The sequence below is a fragment of the Macrotis lagotis genome, chromosome 1 (assembly GCF_037893015.1).
Source record: "Macrotis lagotis isolate mMagLag1 chromosome 1, bilby.v1.9.chrom.fasta, whole genome shotgun sequence".
In the NCBI taxonomy this organism is placed as follows: Eukaryota; Metazoa; Chordata; class Mammalia; order Peramelemorphia; family Peramelidae; genus Macrotis; species Macrotis lagotis.
In genome coordinates, this window is record NC_133658.1 from 36,745,038 (window position 1) to 36,764,307 (window position 19,270).

Here is a 19,270-nt window from a genome sequence, read left to right on the forward strand (position 1 = left end):
ATTAAATGCAACTTTTCCAGCCCATAATGCAATGAAAATTACCTAAATTAAGGGCCTTTAAAGCACATGTTAAAAATTAACTGAAAACTAAATAATCTAATCCTAAAGAATGTAGATGTCAAAGAGCAAATCAAAGAGAAAAAATCAATAATTTCTTTAAAGATAACAACAATGACACAACATAACAAAATTTGTGAGATGTAGCCAAAGCAATATTTAAAAAAAAGTTTATATTTCTGAATGCTTACATCAGTAAAAAAGAGAAAGTGCAGTTCAATTAACTGGGCATATCACAAATAAAACTGGAATAAGAATGAATTAAAAATATCCAATTAAAAAAATCAAAACACAATTCTGAAAATTCAAAGGTGATTAAAAATAGATAATTTCAGTATCAAAACCAACAAAAATTATATATATTCATAAAATAAATGCAAAAAAGCTTTTGATAACCTTTTGATGACCTATTTTTACTAAAATGTACAACACTATAAAGCAAAGGAATGGAACTTTTCTTAAAATAACTAGTATCTTCTTAAAACCAAGGGAAAGCACAATCTGTAATAGGGAATAACTAAAGGAGTTCCCCCAGATCAGGGTGAATGAAGCACAGAGGACCATTATCAACACTTTTGTTCAACAGTATACTAGAAATGCTAGCTCCAGTAATACAAGAAAAAAAAAAGAAACAGAAAGGAATAAAGTAATAAGGAAAGAAAATATCACACTTTGCAGAGGATATGAAGGTGTACTACAGAGAACCAAAGAGAATGAACTAAAGAGCTAGCTGAAATAAGGAAGAACTTCAGCAAAGTTGCAGGACACAAAACAAACCCACATAAATATCCAGCATTTCTGTATGCTGATATATCAACACATATATCAAAATTCAACAAAATCCAGCAACAAAGGAAAGAGAAATTCCATTTAGAAACTGCAGACAATATAAAATACTCAGAAATCTACTAGCCAGATATCCAGGAAGTAAAATACAGATCTAATCAACTGAAGAAATACTAATTGTGGATAAATGGGTCAAATTAATAAAAATGATAATAAAGTTCTAAATAAATAAATTTACTAATTCAGTGCCATAGTAATCAAATTATATTAAGAAAATAAAAAAATTAAGGATGACAGTCTAGCTGTATCAGATTTCAAACTATATTAAAAGGAGTAATCATCAAAAGAATCTGTTAAGTGTTAAGAAATATAGGGTTGGTCAATGGAATAGTTTAGGTATTCAATAAAGAGAAGTAAATAACTACAATAAATTTAGTCCTTGAAAAACTCAAAGATTCAGTCTTCAGGGCATGACCTCACTATTGACAAAAACTTCAAAACAGTCTCGCAGAAACTAAGCACAAACTAATATTCCATATTATCTACTAAAATAAAGTCAAAATGGATACATAGTCAAGAAATAAATGGTGATATCATAAACAAAGAAGGGGAGCATTTACCTGTCAGACCTATGCATAAGGCCAAGTGCCAAACACAAAGAGAGCATCACAAAAATAGAGAAAGGTGTTATGTATAATTTTGATTACTTGAAATGTCATCCTAGCCAAGAAGAAAAACTCAATGCAATTAAAAGGCAATCAAGAAAATAGATTTTTACAGCAAGTTTGTATGATAAAGGCCCTATTTCTCAAATATAGAGGGAATTGAACCAAATTAATAAAAACAAAAAATCATTTCCCAATTGAAAAAAATGGTATAGGATAAGAACAGGCACTTTTCAAAAGAAATCAAAGCCATCAAGAGTTATATGAATCATTTGCTTTAAATCACTATTAATGTACATTAAAACATCTCATACCTATCAGATTGCCTGTTGTGACCAAAATAAAACCAATAAATGCAAAAGGGACATGGAAAAATAGACACTTACTGGTGTTATGGTGATATACCTTAAGCATTCTGGAGAACAATTTGGAATTCATAATCCAAAAGGCTATAAAAATTAAATAGTCTTTGACCAAGCAAAACCACTATTAGATCTATATCCCAGAGACTAAAAAAAAAATGTCATCAATGCACAAAAATGTTTATACCAGATTTTTTTGGGGGGATGTTGTTTTTTTTTTTATGTTGACAAAGGATTAAGAAACTGAGTAAATGAACATTACCTAGGAAAAGGATGAGCTAAGCAAGATATGACATGATTCTGATGGAATACTTCTATGCACTAAGAAATGATGAAGGGGATGGGTTCAGGAAAAACCTCAGAAGACTTCTATGAAATGAGGCAAAGTGAAAGTGAGCAGAATAAGGAGAGTTCTAATGGACAGTAACTGCAATTTTGTAACACTGAGCAACCGTGAACAACATAGCTACTTTGATTAATGCATTGATTCATAAAATTTTCACAGAATTCATGATGAAAAATGATCAACTCTGAAGGCAGATTAGAACATATTTTTCACTTTTATTTTTTTCCCACATAGGTATAAAAAGTATAATACTGCATAACTTAATATGTAGGGAAAGAGCTAGACAGAATAATGATAAGAAGGGAAATCTAATGTTTTGCAGAGGGAGGATAAACCTCTGGTATCTTTTAACTCCATATAATTCATGGTTGACCACACTTTCTAGAGTTATAACATATGAAAAACATGTATCACATGATCTTTAGAGTGAGATGGTATTTCAGGATAGAAAAATTGGCAGGGTGCCAGTACAGGAGCCCCTCCTTAGTTGGGAGGTCCAACTCAAATTTCTTGCTTTCATTCCCCCCCCCCCCAATCACTCCAGGGATGCTTGTTGCTGATGTTCTCATTCAGTCTTCCCACAATTTTAGTTCCCCTTTCAAAACTCCCTCTTCTGTAGTAGCAGGGAATGAGAAGCAAGTGTAAATACCCAAGCTTCTCCTTCATCTGGTCCACCATTACCATTCCTTTGAATTTCTCTTCTACTTATTTGTAATTATTTTCTTTATGCATTTTTATTTTAACATTTTTCTTCCCCTCATTGAACCAAAGACAAGAAAAATAAAACTTTCACATCATAAACATATAATTCAAAAAATAGATTTTTACATTCCCATACCCCAAAAGCTAAGTCTTATTCTGTATAGTAAATCCATCACCTCTGCAGATGAGTACCATGCTTATCTTCAGTCCTCTTGAATCATGGTTTGCCTAGGACAATAATTTACAAAGGAATTGTCCATCTCTAAGTGTAGGTCCTCACAGGTCCAGATCAAAACAGTCTTTTTCTTTTCCAACACATTGACCATAAAATTAACAAAGTGATATTCTTAAATCAAAGATAGACTATGTTATTCTGATCTAGGGATTGAGTTGCTTTCTTACCAACTCTAGGATAAAACACCAAATCCCTTGTTAAAGCCCATCAATGTGATTAAAGCCTGTCTTTTCAAGCTGGTTTCATATAAGTTGAAAGAGGTCTCAAAACCACTGAAGAGGGAACCAGAAGGGAACAAGGAGCTCCAGAAACTGAGCCTACTGAAACACTTGTGGTTGAAAAGATGGGAGTTTATAAATTGTGATTTGTAGATCATTGTCAAACTCTGAGAAGAAAGACCAGGTGATTGTTCCAAAATTGGTAAAGAAGCTGCAGAGCCTTCCATTGCCCTGGAGTCCAAGCTTGGGCTACTACAAATTGAGCCCTATTGGACTTTGCACTTGTCTACCTGGAACTGACAGATTATTGGGTCTCAGAAAAGACAGGTTTTTTTCTCTATGGTGCAGAAAGACCCAAGTCTAGGAGTTCAATAATCTGATCAGTGTTGTAGGAGATTATAAATTGTTTTTGGAATTCAATAAAAAAATTTTTTTAATATTCTTTAGAACATTTTAAGCTTCAGAATTTTTTCTCTCTCCCTCCCCATTGATGAATATCAATTACACATTTGAAATCATACCAAAAAATAGATATTAAATACTAACCATGTAGTAAGAAAAAAGAAAATAAAAAATAGATACATTAATTACCACTGAGTTCATTAGTTTGCTCTCTGGAGATGGAATAGTATGTTTCATCATGAGTCCCTTGGAATTATCTTGATCATAGTAGCTAAGTCTTTGAATGTTGATCATCATTATAATATTGCTTTTATAGTATAAACAGCTCACTTCTGCACATTTCACTATGTATCCATCCATATAACCTTTCACAGGTTTTCCTAAAACTGTCTCCATTCATTATCAGGACACTATTATAGGGGTTTTCTAGGCAAAGATAATAGAGTAGTTTTGTCATTTTCTTCTCCAAGCTTCTTAAAGTGAAGAGTTTAGGTGACTTGCCCAGAATAACAGAGTTAACAAGTGTCTGAGGGCCTGTTTGAAATCAGGACTTGCTGACTTCGGGCCACTAAGCCATCTTAGCTACTATCTGTTATTTCTCACAGCAAAACAATATTCCATTAAAACCATAAATGACTATTAAGTCATTCTCCAAATGAGAAGCAACCTCCCTATTTTGAAAACTGTACAACCATGAAGAGACACTATAAATATTTTTGTACACATAGGTCCTATTCTTTTTTTGCTATACAAAGTAATGTTATAGCTGGGTAAAAGGGAATGCAAAGTTTAAAAAAAATTTTTTTATTTTATTTTTTTTTGAAAGGCAATGGGGTTAAGTGGCTTGCCCAAGGCCACACAGCTAGGTAATTATTAAGTGCCTGAGGCCAGATTTGAACTCAGGTACTCCTAACTCCAAAGCCAGTTCTCTATCCACTGCGCCATTTAGCTGCCCTGGGAATGCAAAGTTTTATAGACTTCGAACACAGTTCCAAATTGTGTGCATTAGTGTCCTCATTTTTTCACATTCTATCCAGAATCAGTCATTTTCCTTTACTATCATAGTTCCTAACTTGATAGCTGTGAGATAGAATCAAAGAGTTGTTTTCGTTTTCACCTAATAGTGATTTAGAGCATTTTTCTATGACAATTGATAGCTTTGATTTGTTCTTCTGAAAACTCCTTGTTCATATCCTATGACCATACAGAGAATCTCATAGTTCATATGACACTAATTGGATGATTCTAGTTACCTTAAAAGAATAAGTTACTTCTACTATCTATTGACATATCACTTTATTCCTTCACTTTGACTTTCAGAATACAGGGCAGAAATAATCCTAGCACCAATACCTACCATAGGCTGTTACTGGGCTTATAAAACATTAGAATTACAAATCTTTATAGTTCAATGGCTACCCTAAAGAATACAAACATAAGCAGCATCAGCAACACATCTCAGATTATGATACATTCCTTTAGCACAATTAACAGTATTTATCACACATTACGGTCATCAATGGCCCAAAGGGGATCCTTTATTCTTGCATGTCACCTGCCCAGGGATCAAAGCTAATACTAAGGCTATCCCAATAATACCACCCTCTCAGTATCCTCTTTATCTCTTTTTTATGGTGGCTAAATGAGGAGCTTAAAAACTTCATCTAAGAACTCAGAATCATAGTCTAGACAGATATGGGATGCTTCCATTCTCCTTATTTGTATTTACATTCAGATTCTATAGCGTATGAATTCTCCAATGGATATCAGAGTAGTATCCTTAATCAAAATATCTTCCTATGTATATTACATAACCCATTATGTTTCTCTCCTAAATAGATTCTTTGATGCTGAGTAAATTGTGTCCTCAGTCTGAAGGTCATGCACATTTATTACATTCATAAGAACTCTATTCAGTACTATGGTTCCAATGTTGAGTAAGTCCTAAAGTCAGGAAAAAGCCCTGCCCTCATACATTATAATCATAAGGTTTCTCTTCAGTTTGAATTGTGATGTCCATTGACTTCTGAATTATAGGCCATCCCAAACTCTTTATGTGCATTAAAAATCTTGCCAATATGAATATTTAATGAACTGTAAATTGTTTCTTTCCACATGTGCTATATTTATAAGGTTTCTATCATTATAAGTGCTCTGATGTAAAATAAAGATCTTAAAGAAAAGCTTAATTCTGAAAGCTTTTGGATAGTCATAAGAATTATCACCAGTAAGAAGTTTCTGACAATCAATAAAATCTAAGTTGTAAAGTCTTCCCACTCTGAAGAATCTCTCAAGTTTGTGTTTCTGATGGACAAAAAGTTGTGCACTCTGTCTAAAGTCCTTCCCACACTCAATACTTTCATAAGGTCTCTCTCAAGTATGACTTCTCTGATGCACAGTAAGCTTTCTCTTAAACCTGAAAGCCATCCTGCATTCACTACATTCATAAGGTTTTTCTCCGGTATGAATTCTCTGATGCACAGTAAGATTTGACTTTCTATTGAAGGCCTTTCCACATGTACTACATTCATAAAGTTTCTCTCCAGTATGAATGCTCTGATGCATTGCAAGTTGCGTTTTACTCCTGAAGGCCTTCCCACACTCACTACATTCAAAAGGTTTCACTCCAGTATGAATTCTTTGATGTTCAATAAGATATGAGTTGTAGAAGAAAGCTTTCCCACACTGCTTACATTCATAAGGTTTCTCTCCTGTATGTATTCTCTGATGCATATTAAGTTGTGTTTTATTCCTAAAGGCCTTCCCGCATTCATTACAGTTATAAGGTTTTTCTCCCATATGACTCTTTTGATGTTTAATAAGTTCTGAATTGTAGTGGAAAGCATTCCCACACTCTTTACATTCATAAAGAATCTTTCCAGGATGAGTTTTCAGATGTACTGTAAGTTGTGCCTTACGATTGAAGGCCACCCCACATTCACTACATTCATAAGGTTTCTTTCCACTATGAATTCTCTGATGCATATTAAGATGTGCCTTATTCCTGAAGGTCTTCCCACACATAGAACATTCATAAGGTTTCTCTCCAGTATGAATTCTCTGATGTCTAAAAAGTTGTGAATTGTAGAGGAAAGCCTTCCCACACTCCTTGCATTCATAAAGATTCTTTCCAGTATGAATTCTTTGATGCACATTAAGTTGTGTCTTATTTCTGAAAGACTTCTCACATTCACTACATTCATAAGCTTTCTCTTCAGAAAATACTTTGCTTCCTGAAAGGAATAATAAAAAAAAATGATTAACCTTGTCTTCTATTCCATTTTCCAAGGTTTCAGAGTTATTCATTGGCTTTCACTAGAGAGCACTAGTCTCATTTATTCAGTTATATCAATAAAGATCATAGTTTATCTAATGTGAAAATATATCTTAAAATTAGCATATGAATGAATTGACCCAGAATGAAATAACCTGGAAAGAAGATTAAGTAAATTAGAATTTACTCTAATGTAAACACTTGATATTTGAATGGAAGAAAGAAAAGAAAGACTATCCTTAAAAACTACATGATTCTGAGAGGTTGCAAAAGAAGTCTCAGGGCAACAAAGTGGCACAGTAGAAAAGGTACAAAGTCTAGATTTAGGGAGATTAATCGTTCTGAGATCATATCAGGATCAGACACTAGTTGTGTGATAGAGGGCAGGTCACTTTACCATGTTATCCTCACTTTCCTCATCTGTAATGTGAATTAGAAAAAAGAAAAGGCAAATTACTTCATTATCTCTACCATTAAAACCCCTTATTAGGCCAGAAAGAGTTGGACATGACCAAAAAATGAAGGAATAACAACAAAAAATGTATACTTAACACTCAAAGTTAAAAGACAGGAAAAACACTGAAAACAAAGAAAAAGAAAATTTAATGATTTTAGCAAGAGGAAATTTAGACACATGGAATAGTAGAAAAAAATAAGAGGAAAGGATGTCATATCAGACAACTGTTACTATAAATGGCTGTTAAAAATCCAACATATCTAATTTGTGAGGAACTTATTACATGTGTAAGAGGAAAATCCAATCCCAAAAAGGTAAATTATAAAGACATAAAGGAATTATTCACAAGAAAAATATTAGTTACTGAAACAGTACCAAAACTCTTATAATCAAAGAAGTAAAACTCAGAACAATTTGGGGGTCTCACTATATAGCTGCTAGATAGGAAAAATACTTTAACATGATAACAAATTTTGGAAATTATGCAGAAATACTTAAGTTGCTGAAGCCAGTTTTCTGAAAAATAACAAAGTAATTTAAGCATTAGCTAAAAATCTTTCACCCAATGATCCCACTACTAGGACTAATTCTCAAAGTGTTACTGAAAGCAAACAAAGACATTTCTCAGAAATATTCAAGATAGTTTTTTTGTGAAATAGGGCCAATGAGGGTTAGGGCTAAACAAATCCTGTCGCTGAAATATATTACTCTGCTTTGAATAACATAACTTCAAAGCATAAAGGAAAAGAGGCCACATAACACAATAGAGCGAAAAAGGGGGAATTATGATAGGATTAAATACTTTATAAAGTAATAGAAGCAAAGAAACAAAAGATTCAAATAACAGAAAAGAAAATAACAGAAGAGGACACAAAAGCCAAAAGTGCCTGTTGCTAATATTTTAGATGATGTGCTTATTTAAGAGGCAGAATGAATTCATACAACCAAGGCAGGACAATGTGATAAAAATAAGATAAACACGTAATAAACAAGAAAGAAATACCTACCCCAAACACATTCTTTGTAGTGGAGGTACAAACATAAGTAATATGGAAACAAGTTTAACATAATTGTGCATGAATAACATATCATATTGCTTAATGGTTTGGGGAGGGGAATGGAAAGGAAAAGAAGGAGAAAATTCTACAAATATAAATGTAGAAAACCATATTTAAAAATAACTGGAAAAAATAAAATACTATTAAGATTTTAAAAGAAGAAAGGGGAGGTACATATGAGAAAAGAGATATATAAAATAGTAATGTATCAGAGGTTAAAAAAAATGTCACTTTAAAGTTCCAGTTCTTCTCAACAGGTCTGAGAAACTTTGATAAGAATAGCTTGTTGACCAATTAAAATGACCAAGAGGGCAGTATGTTCCAATGTGCCATTTCTTTCTTTTTATGCAGTCACCAGGACAGCTGCTTTTAGGAATATCTGCCTCTGGCATGCAAGATGTTTCCTTCCTATTTTTAAAAAAAATTTATTTATTTAAGGCAATGGGGTTAAGAGTGGCTTACCTAAGGTCACACAGCTAGGCAATTATTAAGTATCTTGAGGCTAGATTTGAACTCAGATCCTTCTGACTCTAGGGCTGATGCTCTATTCAACACACCACCTAGCTGTCCCCACCCCCCACCTCCCACTGTCTTTCCAATTGCTAGGTCACTTCTAGTTTGGAAATTGCAAATTCTGTTTATTTAAAGTTAAAAAGTGCTAGGCACAGTCACCTCAGAATTCAATCAAAGAACAGAGCGATGAAATACTCCTTTGAACCTTAGTAGAATAGTTGGGGGAATAAGGTAGCAAAATTTATCTTATACCATCCAAGACAGTATCTATGTTAGCTAATTTTGTCTGAAATACTTTTTTTACCCAAGGCAAACCTAATAATTGGGAGAGAAGGAGAGGAAGGGTTGGTTTGGTTTATTTTTTATGAGGGAAAGAGATCTTACATTAAAAAAATTTTCATTAAAGTTAAAAGAATTCAAACTATTCCAAACTTTGAGGGGAAAAAAGTAGGCATGTTAGGAAAATCTCCCAAGGACAGTACAGAGGAAGAATGAAGTATATTCTATTATGTGAAAATGGGTAAGAGTAGGACATAGGAAATAAGTTTATATGACTATGCTTAGACAATAGGAACACTTCATATATGATGAAACTTACATTGGGATTAAATAGAAAATCTTGAATTTGAAGTTAAAAAAAAGAGGAAGAAAAATTCTCAAGGTTAATAAATTAAACAATCAGTTTTCAGGCATTTTAAGCAAAGATTTTTTTTTTTCCTAGAAAAAGAGAAAACAATTACTGTGTGTCTTGTCTGTGGAAGGACTAGGAATATCTTTTGTATGACAAAGAATACTTTAAAACTTGAAAATCAACATCATAGATAGATATCAAGATTGCAAAAAGGAAGCTGTTCTTACCCAAAGAGACCAAGTTACTATAGTTCTCCAGCATCACCTCCCTGTACAACTTTTTCTGAGATGCGTCCAAATTTATCCACTCTTCCCAGGTAAATTCCACAGCCACATCCTGGAATGTCACTGATTCCTGAAACACCAAGAGTTTTTGCAGGTAGAACTCTAATTGTTATGAAGTTTGAATATAATCTCCTTGTCAATAGGAACCGTTTACCTTACTTATCTGTAATATAGTGCAGACAATACAACACAGACACTTCAGAATTCCTTACTCAAGTAGTCTATAAGTTCCTTGAGGACAGTGACTAGTTTTGCTTTTCTTTCGATTCTTAGAACTTAGTACAGTAAATACTTATTTTTGTTAATGGATCCATTGACATCAATTTTATATGTTTTTTTTTAACAACTTGAATGTGATTGTGCTCAACCCTTATGGAACCAAAACAGTAAAGGTTGGGGGGGGGGGGGGCACAGGACCACCAGCTCTTACCTGCAACAATATGGAATCATGTTCTACAGCTGAAAAGCATGCTAAAAAACTATACTTTTCTAATTCATATAGTTAGAACTGAAAGAGATTTGAGAGTCCAACTTTCTCATTGTTCAAATTAGGGAAGTGAGGCCCAGAGAGGGAAAGTAGGGGAATAAACTGCAGATCTGTATTTTGAACCCAGATTTGTCAACTCCAAACCCAGAGATATTTTCACTATGCTGTGAGTCTCTTTCTCCATAATTAGAACAAGGCCACAAATGAGTTTCTATCAAAACATTCATAAGAGTACTCTTTGGGAGCAGTAATGAACAGGAACAATCTGAATTTTCACCAATAAAAAATGACAAGGTAAAAATGGCATATGGATACAATTAATTTATTAAATAGCTTGAAATGACAAATATGGGGAATTCTGAAAAGCACTGGGAATCAAAAAACCTATGTGAAGGAAGAGAATCTAGCACAATGAATATCAAACTATATTAAAAGGAATAATCACCAAAATATCTTGGAAAGAGCGAAGAAATTCAATGGCTAAGAAAATCACTGGAATAAATTTGGCACTCAACATTCACAAGTAATGGCCATAATAATCTAGAACTTGATAAATCCTGAAATCCAAGTTTTTCAGGCAAGAAATCCCCATTTTACAAAAATTGCAGGGAAACCTGAAAAGCAGTCTGGCAAAATATGGGCATAGACAAATGTCACTCATCAAAAGGTCAAAATGAGTGCATGATTTAGACATAAAGGATGGTTTCTTAAGCAAAGTGGAAAATGTAACTCTTAGCTTTAGAAAAAGGAAAAGAATTTATAACCACCCAAGAGACAAAGAGGATCACAGCCAAGTACTAATATGTATACTTTAAATCAAATGAAATTAAAATGTTTTTACAAAAACAAAACCAATGCAGCCAAAATAAGGCAATCAGAAAAATGGAAAGTTTCCACAGCAAAATTTCTGACAAAGTTTTCATTTTTTCAAATACATAGGAAATTGAAATAAATATATAAAAACAAGATCCATACACCAATGAAAAATAGGTAAAGAAGATGAACAAGAAGTTTTCAAAAGTTAAAGCCATCAACAGATATATGAAAAAATGCTCTAAATAACAAATAATTAGAGAATTGCAAATTAAAACAACTCAAAGAAACTACTTCAAATCTACCAGAATGGCTAATATGCTAGAAAAGGGAAAAAAGAAATGTTAGAAGGGAAGTGAAAAATAGGGGGAATAATGTTCTATTAGTGGAGTTGTAAACTGTTCCAACCTTTCTTGGAAAGGCATAACTTTTGACCTTCAATTCCATCTGTATGTCAGAGATCAAAGAAAAAGGGAAAGGGGCTAAGGCACAAAAATATATAAAGCAGCTTCATTTCAAGATTGCAGAGAACTCCTAGAACTTAGGGTATTTCCAGGAATTCACCCCTTCTGAAATAATTAATGAAACTTGAGGGAATTGAGGGGATAAGGATAGTAAATAGCTAATTATGGAATTAAATAAACCCACATTAATTCCATACTATGACTCAATTCTGGAACTAACTTAGTATAAATTCAATTTTGGTTTGTCTGGTCCAGTTGCTATCTTGTAAGTAAACTTCATTCAATTGTGGGAGTTAGAAAACCTTATTATATTGTTTGACCCCAGCTCTTTGTGGCTGGGAAACTGGAAAACCACTCCTTGCTGTTTAAAGCCCCTTAACCAATGACAAGAAACCTGGTCTAATGTAAGGAGTTTCTCACAATTGCACATATCAAGCAATTAATCTCAATGATCAATTTTTCTTACCATGTTCCTTTGCTTTGGTGGGAGTGGGAAATCTTTTTTCTGGCATTGTACCTGTTCAACTTCCAATTTCCAACTGGGAAAATCCCTTATCTTTCATTCAATTATAAATCAGATTACCTAAGGATGCAATGTTTCCTTTTAGCCAAATGACATTATTTGATTGTTTCCCTTATATTTAGGGTTCAGCTTAAAACAAAGAAATCTGAACCTGGTTTTTTGAACAACTGATGTGCACTGCTTAAGTGCTCAGAAGATCAAACCATTGATTTCTTAATCATTTACTCCATCGATCTGTAGAGGCCCTGTGTGGAATGGCTAAATATATTACATGATTGTGCAGGAATTCTACTGTGTGCTAAGAAATGACAAGGGGTATAAGTTCATAAAAATATGGAAAGACTTCTATGAATTAAACCAAAGCGATGTGAGCAGATTCAGGAGAATATTGTGCATAGTAAAAGAAACATTGCAACAATGATCAAGTGTGAAAGACCATGGCTCCATGGATCAAAACAATAATGTGTGAAAATTCCAAAGAACTCATGATGAAAAATGGAGAGAGAACTGATGAATTCTGAAGACAGATAAAGAATGTTTTTTCATTTTCTTTTAATTTTGTTTTCTTAGCAATGTGGCTGATATGGAAACGTCTGGCATTTGTTCACATCATAATGAATATGTTGCTGCTTGTCCTGTCACTGCTATTCAAAATTTTTAAATGACTGTTAACTTGGTGGAGGGAGCTCTGAATAGACACATTCTCTGTATAGTATCTTGTCGCTCTATACACATGGTTCTGATGGCCAAAATGTCTAGGTTTATGGCGTGTGAGAAAGAAATGTGTCTTTAGACTGACTCACCCTTCCGGGCCCGGCTGCCAGGACAGGCGCCATGCCCTCTTCCTCGGGGCTCCCACCTTCTGGGCCGGAGGCTCTGGGGCGAAGCGCGGGAAGCGGGGGTCTTGCCCGGAGTGCCCCCCAAGCGCAGGCCGCGGGTGGAGCTGCTGGGCAGTGCGGGGGGGAAGGGCCAGAGGGGCGCGGTCCTTCCCGTGGGAGGGGCGCGGGCTTCAGGGTAGAGAACAGGCAAGACGACGGCACTTCCCGGAGGGGTCTGCACTCCTCAACCGCGCCCCCCGCAGCGGACGTCTGCCTGGACTTGACCCCGACCCCCGACCCCCGACCCCCGACCCCGCTCCCGGCGGCGGCTCACCCCGTCACAGTTCGGTTCAGGACTGAGGAGGGAGGAGACGCGAGCAGTCAGAAGCACAGAGGAAGTGACGTTGAAGGAAGTATGCAGCCTCCAATCCGGCGCTTTAAAAATGACCCCGGTTTAAGCAACGTCTTCTGGGAAATGTAGTCCACCAATGGCCTGGAGTTTGTCCTGAATCTTCTTTCCTGCAGTCCCTGACCAAGGGCCCTTGTCAAGGAATTAAGGACTAAGAATGTTTAAAAAAAAACCATAGACCCACAAAACTATAAAAGTACAATTAAAAAAAAAAAAGCTTGGGTTCAACCTGCACCCTTGGGAGAGTTCTCTCTACCTTGGTCATTGTGATGAGGGGTGCCAGATGAAGCATGAACAGAGAGCCCTGAGTTTAAATCCACTTGCCAGCAGCAACAATCCGGGCAAGGCACTTCATTCCGTTGGCCTCAGTTTCCAAATCTGTAAAATGGGATGGAGAAGGAAATGACAAACTTCTGCAGAGTCTCTGCCAAGAAAACCTCCAATGAGATCACTAAGAAACAGAAAGGAGGCAACAACTGCCACTCCTCTTGATCAGAGTAGTTAATAGAAAGAATCTATTTAGGCCTCTGTTTTATTCCAATCAGTATTAATCCTTCCAGGTGTGACTCCCTAAGGCTAGTGAATGTTAGCAAGGATTAGTGAGAGAGACAACTAGTCATATACACTGACCCTGGTCAACTCATTTTAATAGAGAAAGTATATATATTTCCAAAGAAAAAAACAAAGAAGACAAAGACAAATATATATATATATATATATATATATATGTATATATATATATATATATATATATATATATATATACAAAAATATAGAGAGAGGTGGCAAAGGATTGGAAATTGAAGAAATGTCCATGAATTAAGAAATGACTGAACTAATTTTTGTATAGAATTGTGATGAACTCCTATTATGGCACAAGAAATGACAGGCAGGATGAAAACCTTCAAAAACTAACAGGAACCATTGGAAAGTGAAAAGATTAGAAGATGATCTACAGTAAGTAATTTAGCTTTTCTCTGCAATACAATGATCTGTCGCTGTTTGCTTCAGATTATCTGCCTGTGACCAATCACAACTGAGACCAGGGAAGACAGGTGCGGAAAGAAAATAGAGATTTATTAAAAGAAGTGACAACACAAAAGAAAGTTATAGGAAAGTTAAGTAGAGATTAAAGAGAAGGCCACATGGCTGGAAAACTAAGAGAGTGAGCTCCATCCCCAAATCTCCTTAAATTCTCTTTCAGGGTCCATGGGAGTGGTGGTGACCTTGGAGTAACCCAAGTCCCACACTGGAGATTTTGCCTTTTGGGGAGAGGTCTCTTATGGGTGATCTGGCTGCCCCTGACCAAAAGAGGATGTAATCCAGATCAGATTGAAGGTCAGGCCCTCAGTCATGGCCTAAATTAGATGATAAAGGAAGAAGGAAGATTCCCTTAACAATGCAAACAAAATATTTACAAAATTTGTTTCCAAGTGATCTCAACATGATTCTCTGCATCAGATCTAAAAGAATTATGAAGTACTTATAATTGAGAGGGATAAAGAAATTGCTGGGTGAAGACTTCTCAGAGTCTTGGGGAAATGACCTCTAATTCTGTCTCAAGAAATATTGTAAAATTGTCCCTTTCCTGAGGATATTGTAAAGGTCTTATCTTCACAGAAGCAGACCCCTGTAAAAATAACCTTGACTGGAATATTCCCTCTTAAGAGTTAATATTCCTAGTGAAGTCCTCTCAAGGCTAAAAATCATTAAAACAATGACAAACTATTACTCTTAGACTCTTCTTAGAAGAAAGAGGCAAAGAGACCTTGCATTCCAAGCAAGGCACCCTCCTGATTCTGTTAGGGGGGTAAATAGTGGACTATTTCCAGAGAGACCTTGCATTTGTAGTTACTCACCTGTTTGATGATAAAACTATCTTAAGTGGGAGAACAGTAGCCTGTTCCCATGAGAAACCTTGCATTCCAACAAAGCTCATAAGACTCCTCTTGTTTGATGATAATCAGACTGTTCTAGACCTTGTGTTCCAAGACAAGTGACATTACTTCAATAAGACAGTTATAATCCTGAAGGTTATTCTAACCATCTAGATGATGAGGTAATATTTTTTGAAAACCTTTCCTTCTTTTCTTTGTTGCTGGGGTAGATTTTTCACAAGTAGACTGTAACTCTGAAGACTAACCAATGACTTGACAGAGAGGGGCAATAGGGAGGAGAAGGGGATCCTGTTAGGCCATCTAATCCTGCTTGACTGTCAATTTGGGGCAGCTCCTTGATCTTCACTACCTTTGTGAGACTTGGAGGGTGCCCTTTTCTCAAGAAAAGTCAAAATAAACTTTTTGTTTTGCTCAGAGGAGTCTCTATATTGTTTTTAAGTAGATTTTTTTATCCCACACCGTACCTAATCTTTGCAAAAAAACAGGACAGATTGTCAAGAAAGAATTATGTCTTGCCTTATCAACAACTGTGATTTCCTGGACAGAAAGACCCTGATAGATGATCACAAGATTGTGAACCCCTGACAATAGAGGGACAGGAATGTCCCTCTATTAGGGAATGAGGAAATGCAGTCAAAATTTGTTTATCACAGTGTATAAAAATCTGTCTTGCTTCTTCCATTTCCTCTCTACCAGACTTGCTGGTGGAGCTGATGCCCTATTTCTGCAGAAATATTATAAAACTGCTTTCTGTTTCTACCTTGAGAAGCCTCTCATTTAATTAATTGGATTAGTGTTTGTCCCACACAGACTTTTGGGGGACTCATCAGGATAATTCCCCCTCCCTGGTGGTCCCTTCAGGTGGATATCCAAGGACAGGCTTCAATTGGGGATTTCCCTATAGTCCTTGGCTTTAACTGGGAGGTCTTGCTGGGTAGGGATAAATTTCCAAAGTGAGAGGGACTCAGAGTTACAGAAACCAGACAAAGGCTTGGAGAGTGCTAAAAAGTGAAATTCTGGTGTCAGTGGGGATATGTCGTATAACCCAAAGGTAAGCTGAACCTGGGCCTTGGAATCGTTACATTAGTTTTAAGTATTGATTCAGTGAAAGGGTCAGCGCTTAGTAGACTTTTTGGGTTACTGCTGGAAGGGGGTGACCCTTCCATAATTGGCCTGAGAGAAGGAGGCTTTCTGTTAAATTGTGAAAAGGGCAAAGCCTAGCACTCAGAGTACAAGCCAGTCGATAACCCCTTGGGGAATAGATTACAGAACTATATCAAGTTGTCAAAGTACAAAGGAAAAGGTAAGAAGAAAATGGTAAAATACTGTTACGTGTGTGGTATATGTGTTTTGTGTGTTAAGTGATCTGTGTTAGTTATTTCTGGGCCCAGGACTCAGCTTAAGTTTTTTTTTTTTGTTTATTTTATATTATTACAATAATCTTGTTGTGAGAATAAACATAAAACCCCCTCCCCCTTAAGAAGATAGAGAAACCTTAAGAATAGTGAAAGAGAAAAAAAGTGTACTTTAGTCTGTGTTCAGATTCCAAGGGCTCTATCTCTGGGACTTATCTTAAGTTCACTAGAGAAGTTGCTTCAATATCTTTTCCCACACTTGCTATTACTAGCTGTATTTTCCTCTACCCTATTTCTCCCTACTCTCATTTATTGTATTCTCTCTCCTTTTACCCTGTCCCTGTTCAGAGGTGTGTTGTATCTGAGTACCCTCTCCCACAATCTTCCCTCTCTTCTATCACCTACTCCCTGCCTCCCATCCCCTTTATCCCATCCCTTTCCTCTTTGTAGATAAATTTTGTAAATCTTGACCTTCAATCTGATCTGGATTGCATTCTCTTTTGGTCAGGGGCAGCCAGATCACTCATAAGAGACCCCTCCCCAAAAGGCAAAATCTCCAATGTGGATTTGGGTCACTCCAAGGTCACCACCCCTCCCATGGACCCTGAGAAAGAATTTAAGGAGATTCAGGGCTCACTCTCTTAGTTTTTCAGCCATGTGGCCTTTTCTTTAATCTCTACTTAACTTTTCTATAACTTTCTTTTGTGTTGTAACATATTTCTATACCCTATTAAGTGTGTATGTTATTTCCTCTCTGAGCCATTTCTGATGAAAATGAATGCTCACTCATTTCCCCCTCACCTTCCCCCCATTCCACTCCATTACAAAAGCTTTTTCTTGACTCTTTTATATGAAATATCTTAGCCCATTCTTCCTCTCCTTTCCCTTCCTCCTAGTACCTTCCTTTTCACCCATTGACTCCATCTTTATAACATACTATACCATTATATTCAATTCCCCCCCTTTGTCTTGTCCATATCTGCTCCTTCTAACTGCTTTTATAAATGAAAAGTTTCATATTAATTATCAGTATCTTCTTCCCATGCAGGAATACACGTGGTTTGACATCATTAAATCCTTCATAATTAGCCCTTCTCAACCACCCACTCTATACTTCACCTGAATCCTGTACTTGGAGATCAAACTTTCAACTCTGGTTGTTTCAACAGGAAAGTTTGGGAGTTCTGGAGTTCAACTATAATATTCCTGGACATTTTTCTTTTGGGATCTTTTTCAGGAAGAGATTGGTGATTTTCCTCAATTTATATTTTACCCTCTGCTTCTAGAATCTCAGGGCAATTTTGCTGCATTATTTCTTGAAAAATGAAATCTAGGCTCTTTTCCTGGTCACGACTTTCAGGTGCCCTCATAATTTTTAAATTCTCTCTCCTGGATCTGTTTTCGAGGTCAGTTGTTTTTCCAATGAGATATTTCACATTTTCTTCTAATTTTTGGTTCTTTGGGTATAGTTTTATTTCTTTCTGATTTTTCACAAAGTCATCAGCTTCCTTTAGTCTCATTTGAAGGAATTATATTCTTCAGAGAGCTTTTTTATCAACTTTTCTAGTTGGTCAATTCTTCTTTTTAAGGCATTCTTCTCCTTATTTGTCTTTTGGGTTGCTTTTTTTCCATTTGGCCTAAACTGGTTTTTAACATGTTATTTTCTTTAGTATTTTTTGTCTTTCTTTCACCAACATGCTGATTTGGTTTTCATGATATATCTGCATTGCTCTCATTTCTCCTCCCAATTTTTCCTCTATCTCCCTTAATTGCTTTTCAAAGTCTTTTTTGAGCTCATTCATAAGCTGAGCCCATTTTCTATTTCTCTTGGAGGTTTCAGGTACAGAAGCTTCTACTTTGTCATCTTATGAATATATATTTTGATCCTCCATGAGATCAAAATAATTTTCTATGGTCAGATTTTTCTTTTTCTATTGTTTGCTCATTTCCTCAGCCTATGATTAATATACCACACTTCCAAAGCTTTGGGGGACTTTGGGACACCCCACAGGGATTTTAATTCCTCTAAGGTCTTATGAGGGTCTCTGACTGTTCTCTTGCCTGTGCTCTGGTCTGTGTATGACTACAGGCCTTCCCTTCTGCCCTGGAGCTGTGAGAAGGGTTCCTGCTAGGCTATGGTGGTATGGGGGCCCCAGATTGTAACCTGGATCTCAGTGTGGGCCAACAGCTGAGTCCTGCCACAGGGAGAGCAGAGAGACCATTTCAGTCTCCCCTGAATCCATTACCATTTGTGGCCTGGGAGCTCTAGAAGTGCCAAGTGGCTTTGCCGATTCATACTGCAGGTTCTCACTGCAAGGCTGCTCTGAGACTGGAGTTCTGCTCCACATTCTCTGATATGACAGAGTTCTACCATCAACCCTTCAAGTTGTCCCTGATTATCCCTGGGCCAAGAGGTCTGGAAATTGATCCCTTTGCAACAGACTCAGGTGCTCCAGGGGCTGTTCCTCAAGGCTGGAGCTGGTTTACTCCAGCCTGGCTCCACTGTGGCTGCA

General features: G+C 36.2%; 1 protein-coding gene across 1 annotated transcript; it reads right to left on the reverse strand.

Moving 5' to 3' along the window:
* Window positions 1-1,227: 1,227 nt before the first annotated feature.
* Window positions 1,228-13,859, reverse strand: LOC141502687 (uncharacterized). The gene is made up of 4 exons (XM_074207864.1): window positions 13,829-13,859; window positions 13,081-13,424; window positions 9,934-10,060; window positions 1,228-7,006 (listed from the first exon to the last, which is right to left on the reverse strand). Exons 1-4 carry the CDS (start codon window positions 13,857-13,859, stop codon window positions 6,147-6,149), a joined length of 1,362 nt encoding a protein of 453 aa, XP_074063965.1. The 3' UTR covers window positions 1,228-6,146.
* Between the last annotated feature and the right edge of the window lie 5,411 nt (window positions 13,860-19,270).

Excerpts from the sequence above, each read along its gene's own strand:
- LOC141502687 (XM_074207864.1), bottom strand. The coding sequence starts at position 13,859 with ATGAAGTGCCTTGCCCGGATTGTTGCTGCTG. Across the intron at positions 13,425-13,828 it reads TGCCCGGATTGTTGCTGCTG|CCGCCGCCGGGAGCGGGGTC; the intron begins GCAAGTGGATTT and ends TGACGGGGTGAG. Across the intron at positions 10,061-13,080 it reads TGGCAGCCGGGCCCGGAAGG|GAATCAGTGACATTCCAGGA; the intron begins GTGAGTCAGTCT and ends TTGGTGTTTCAG.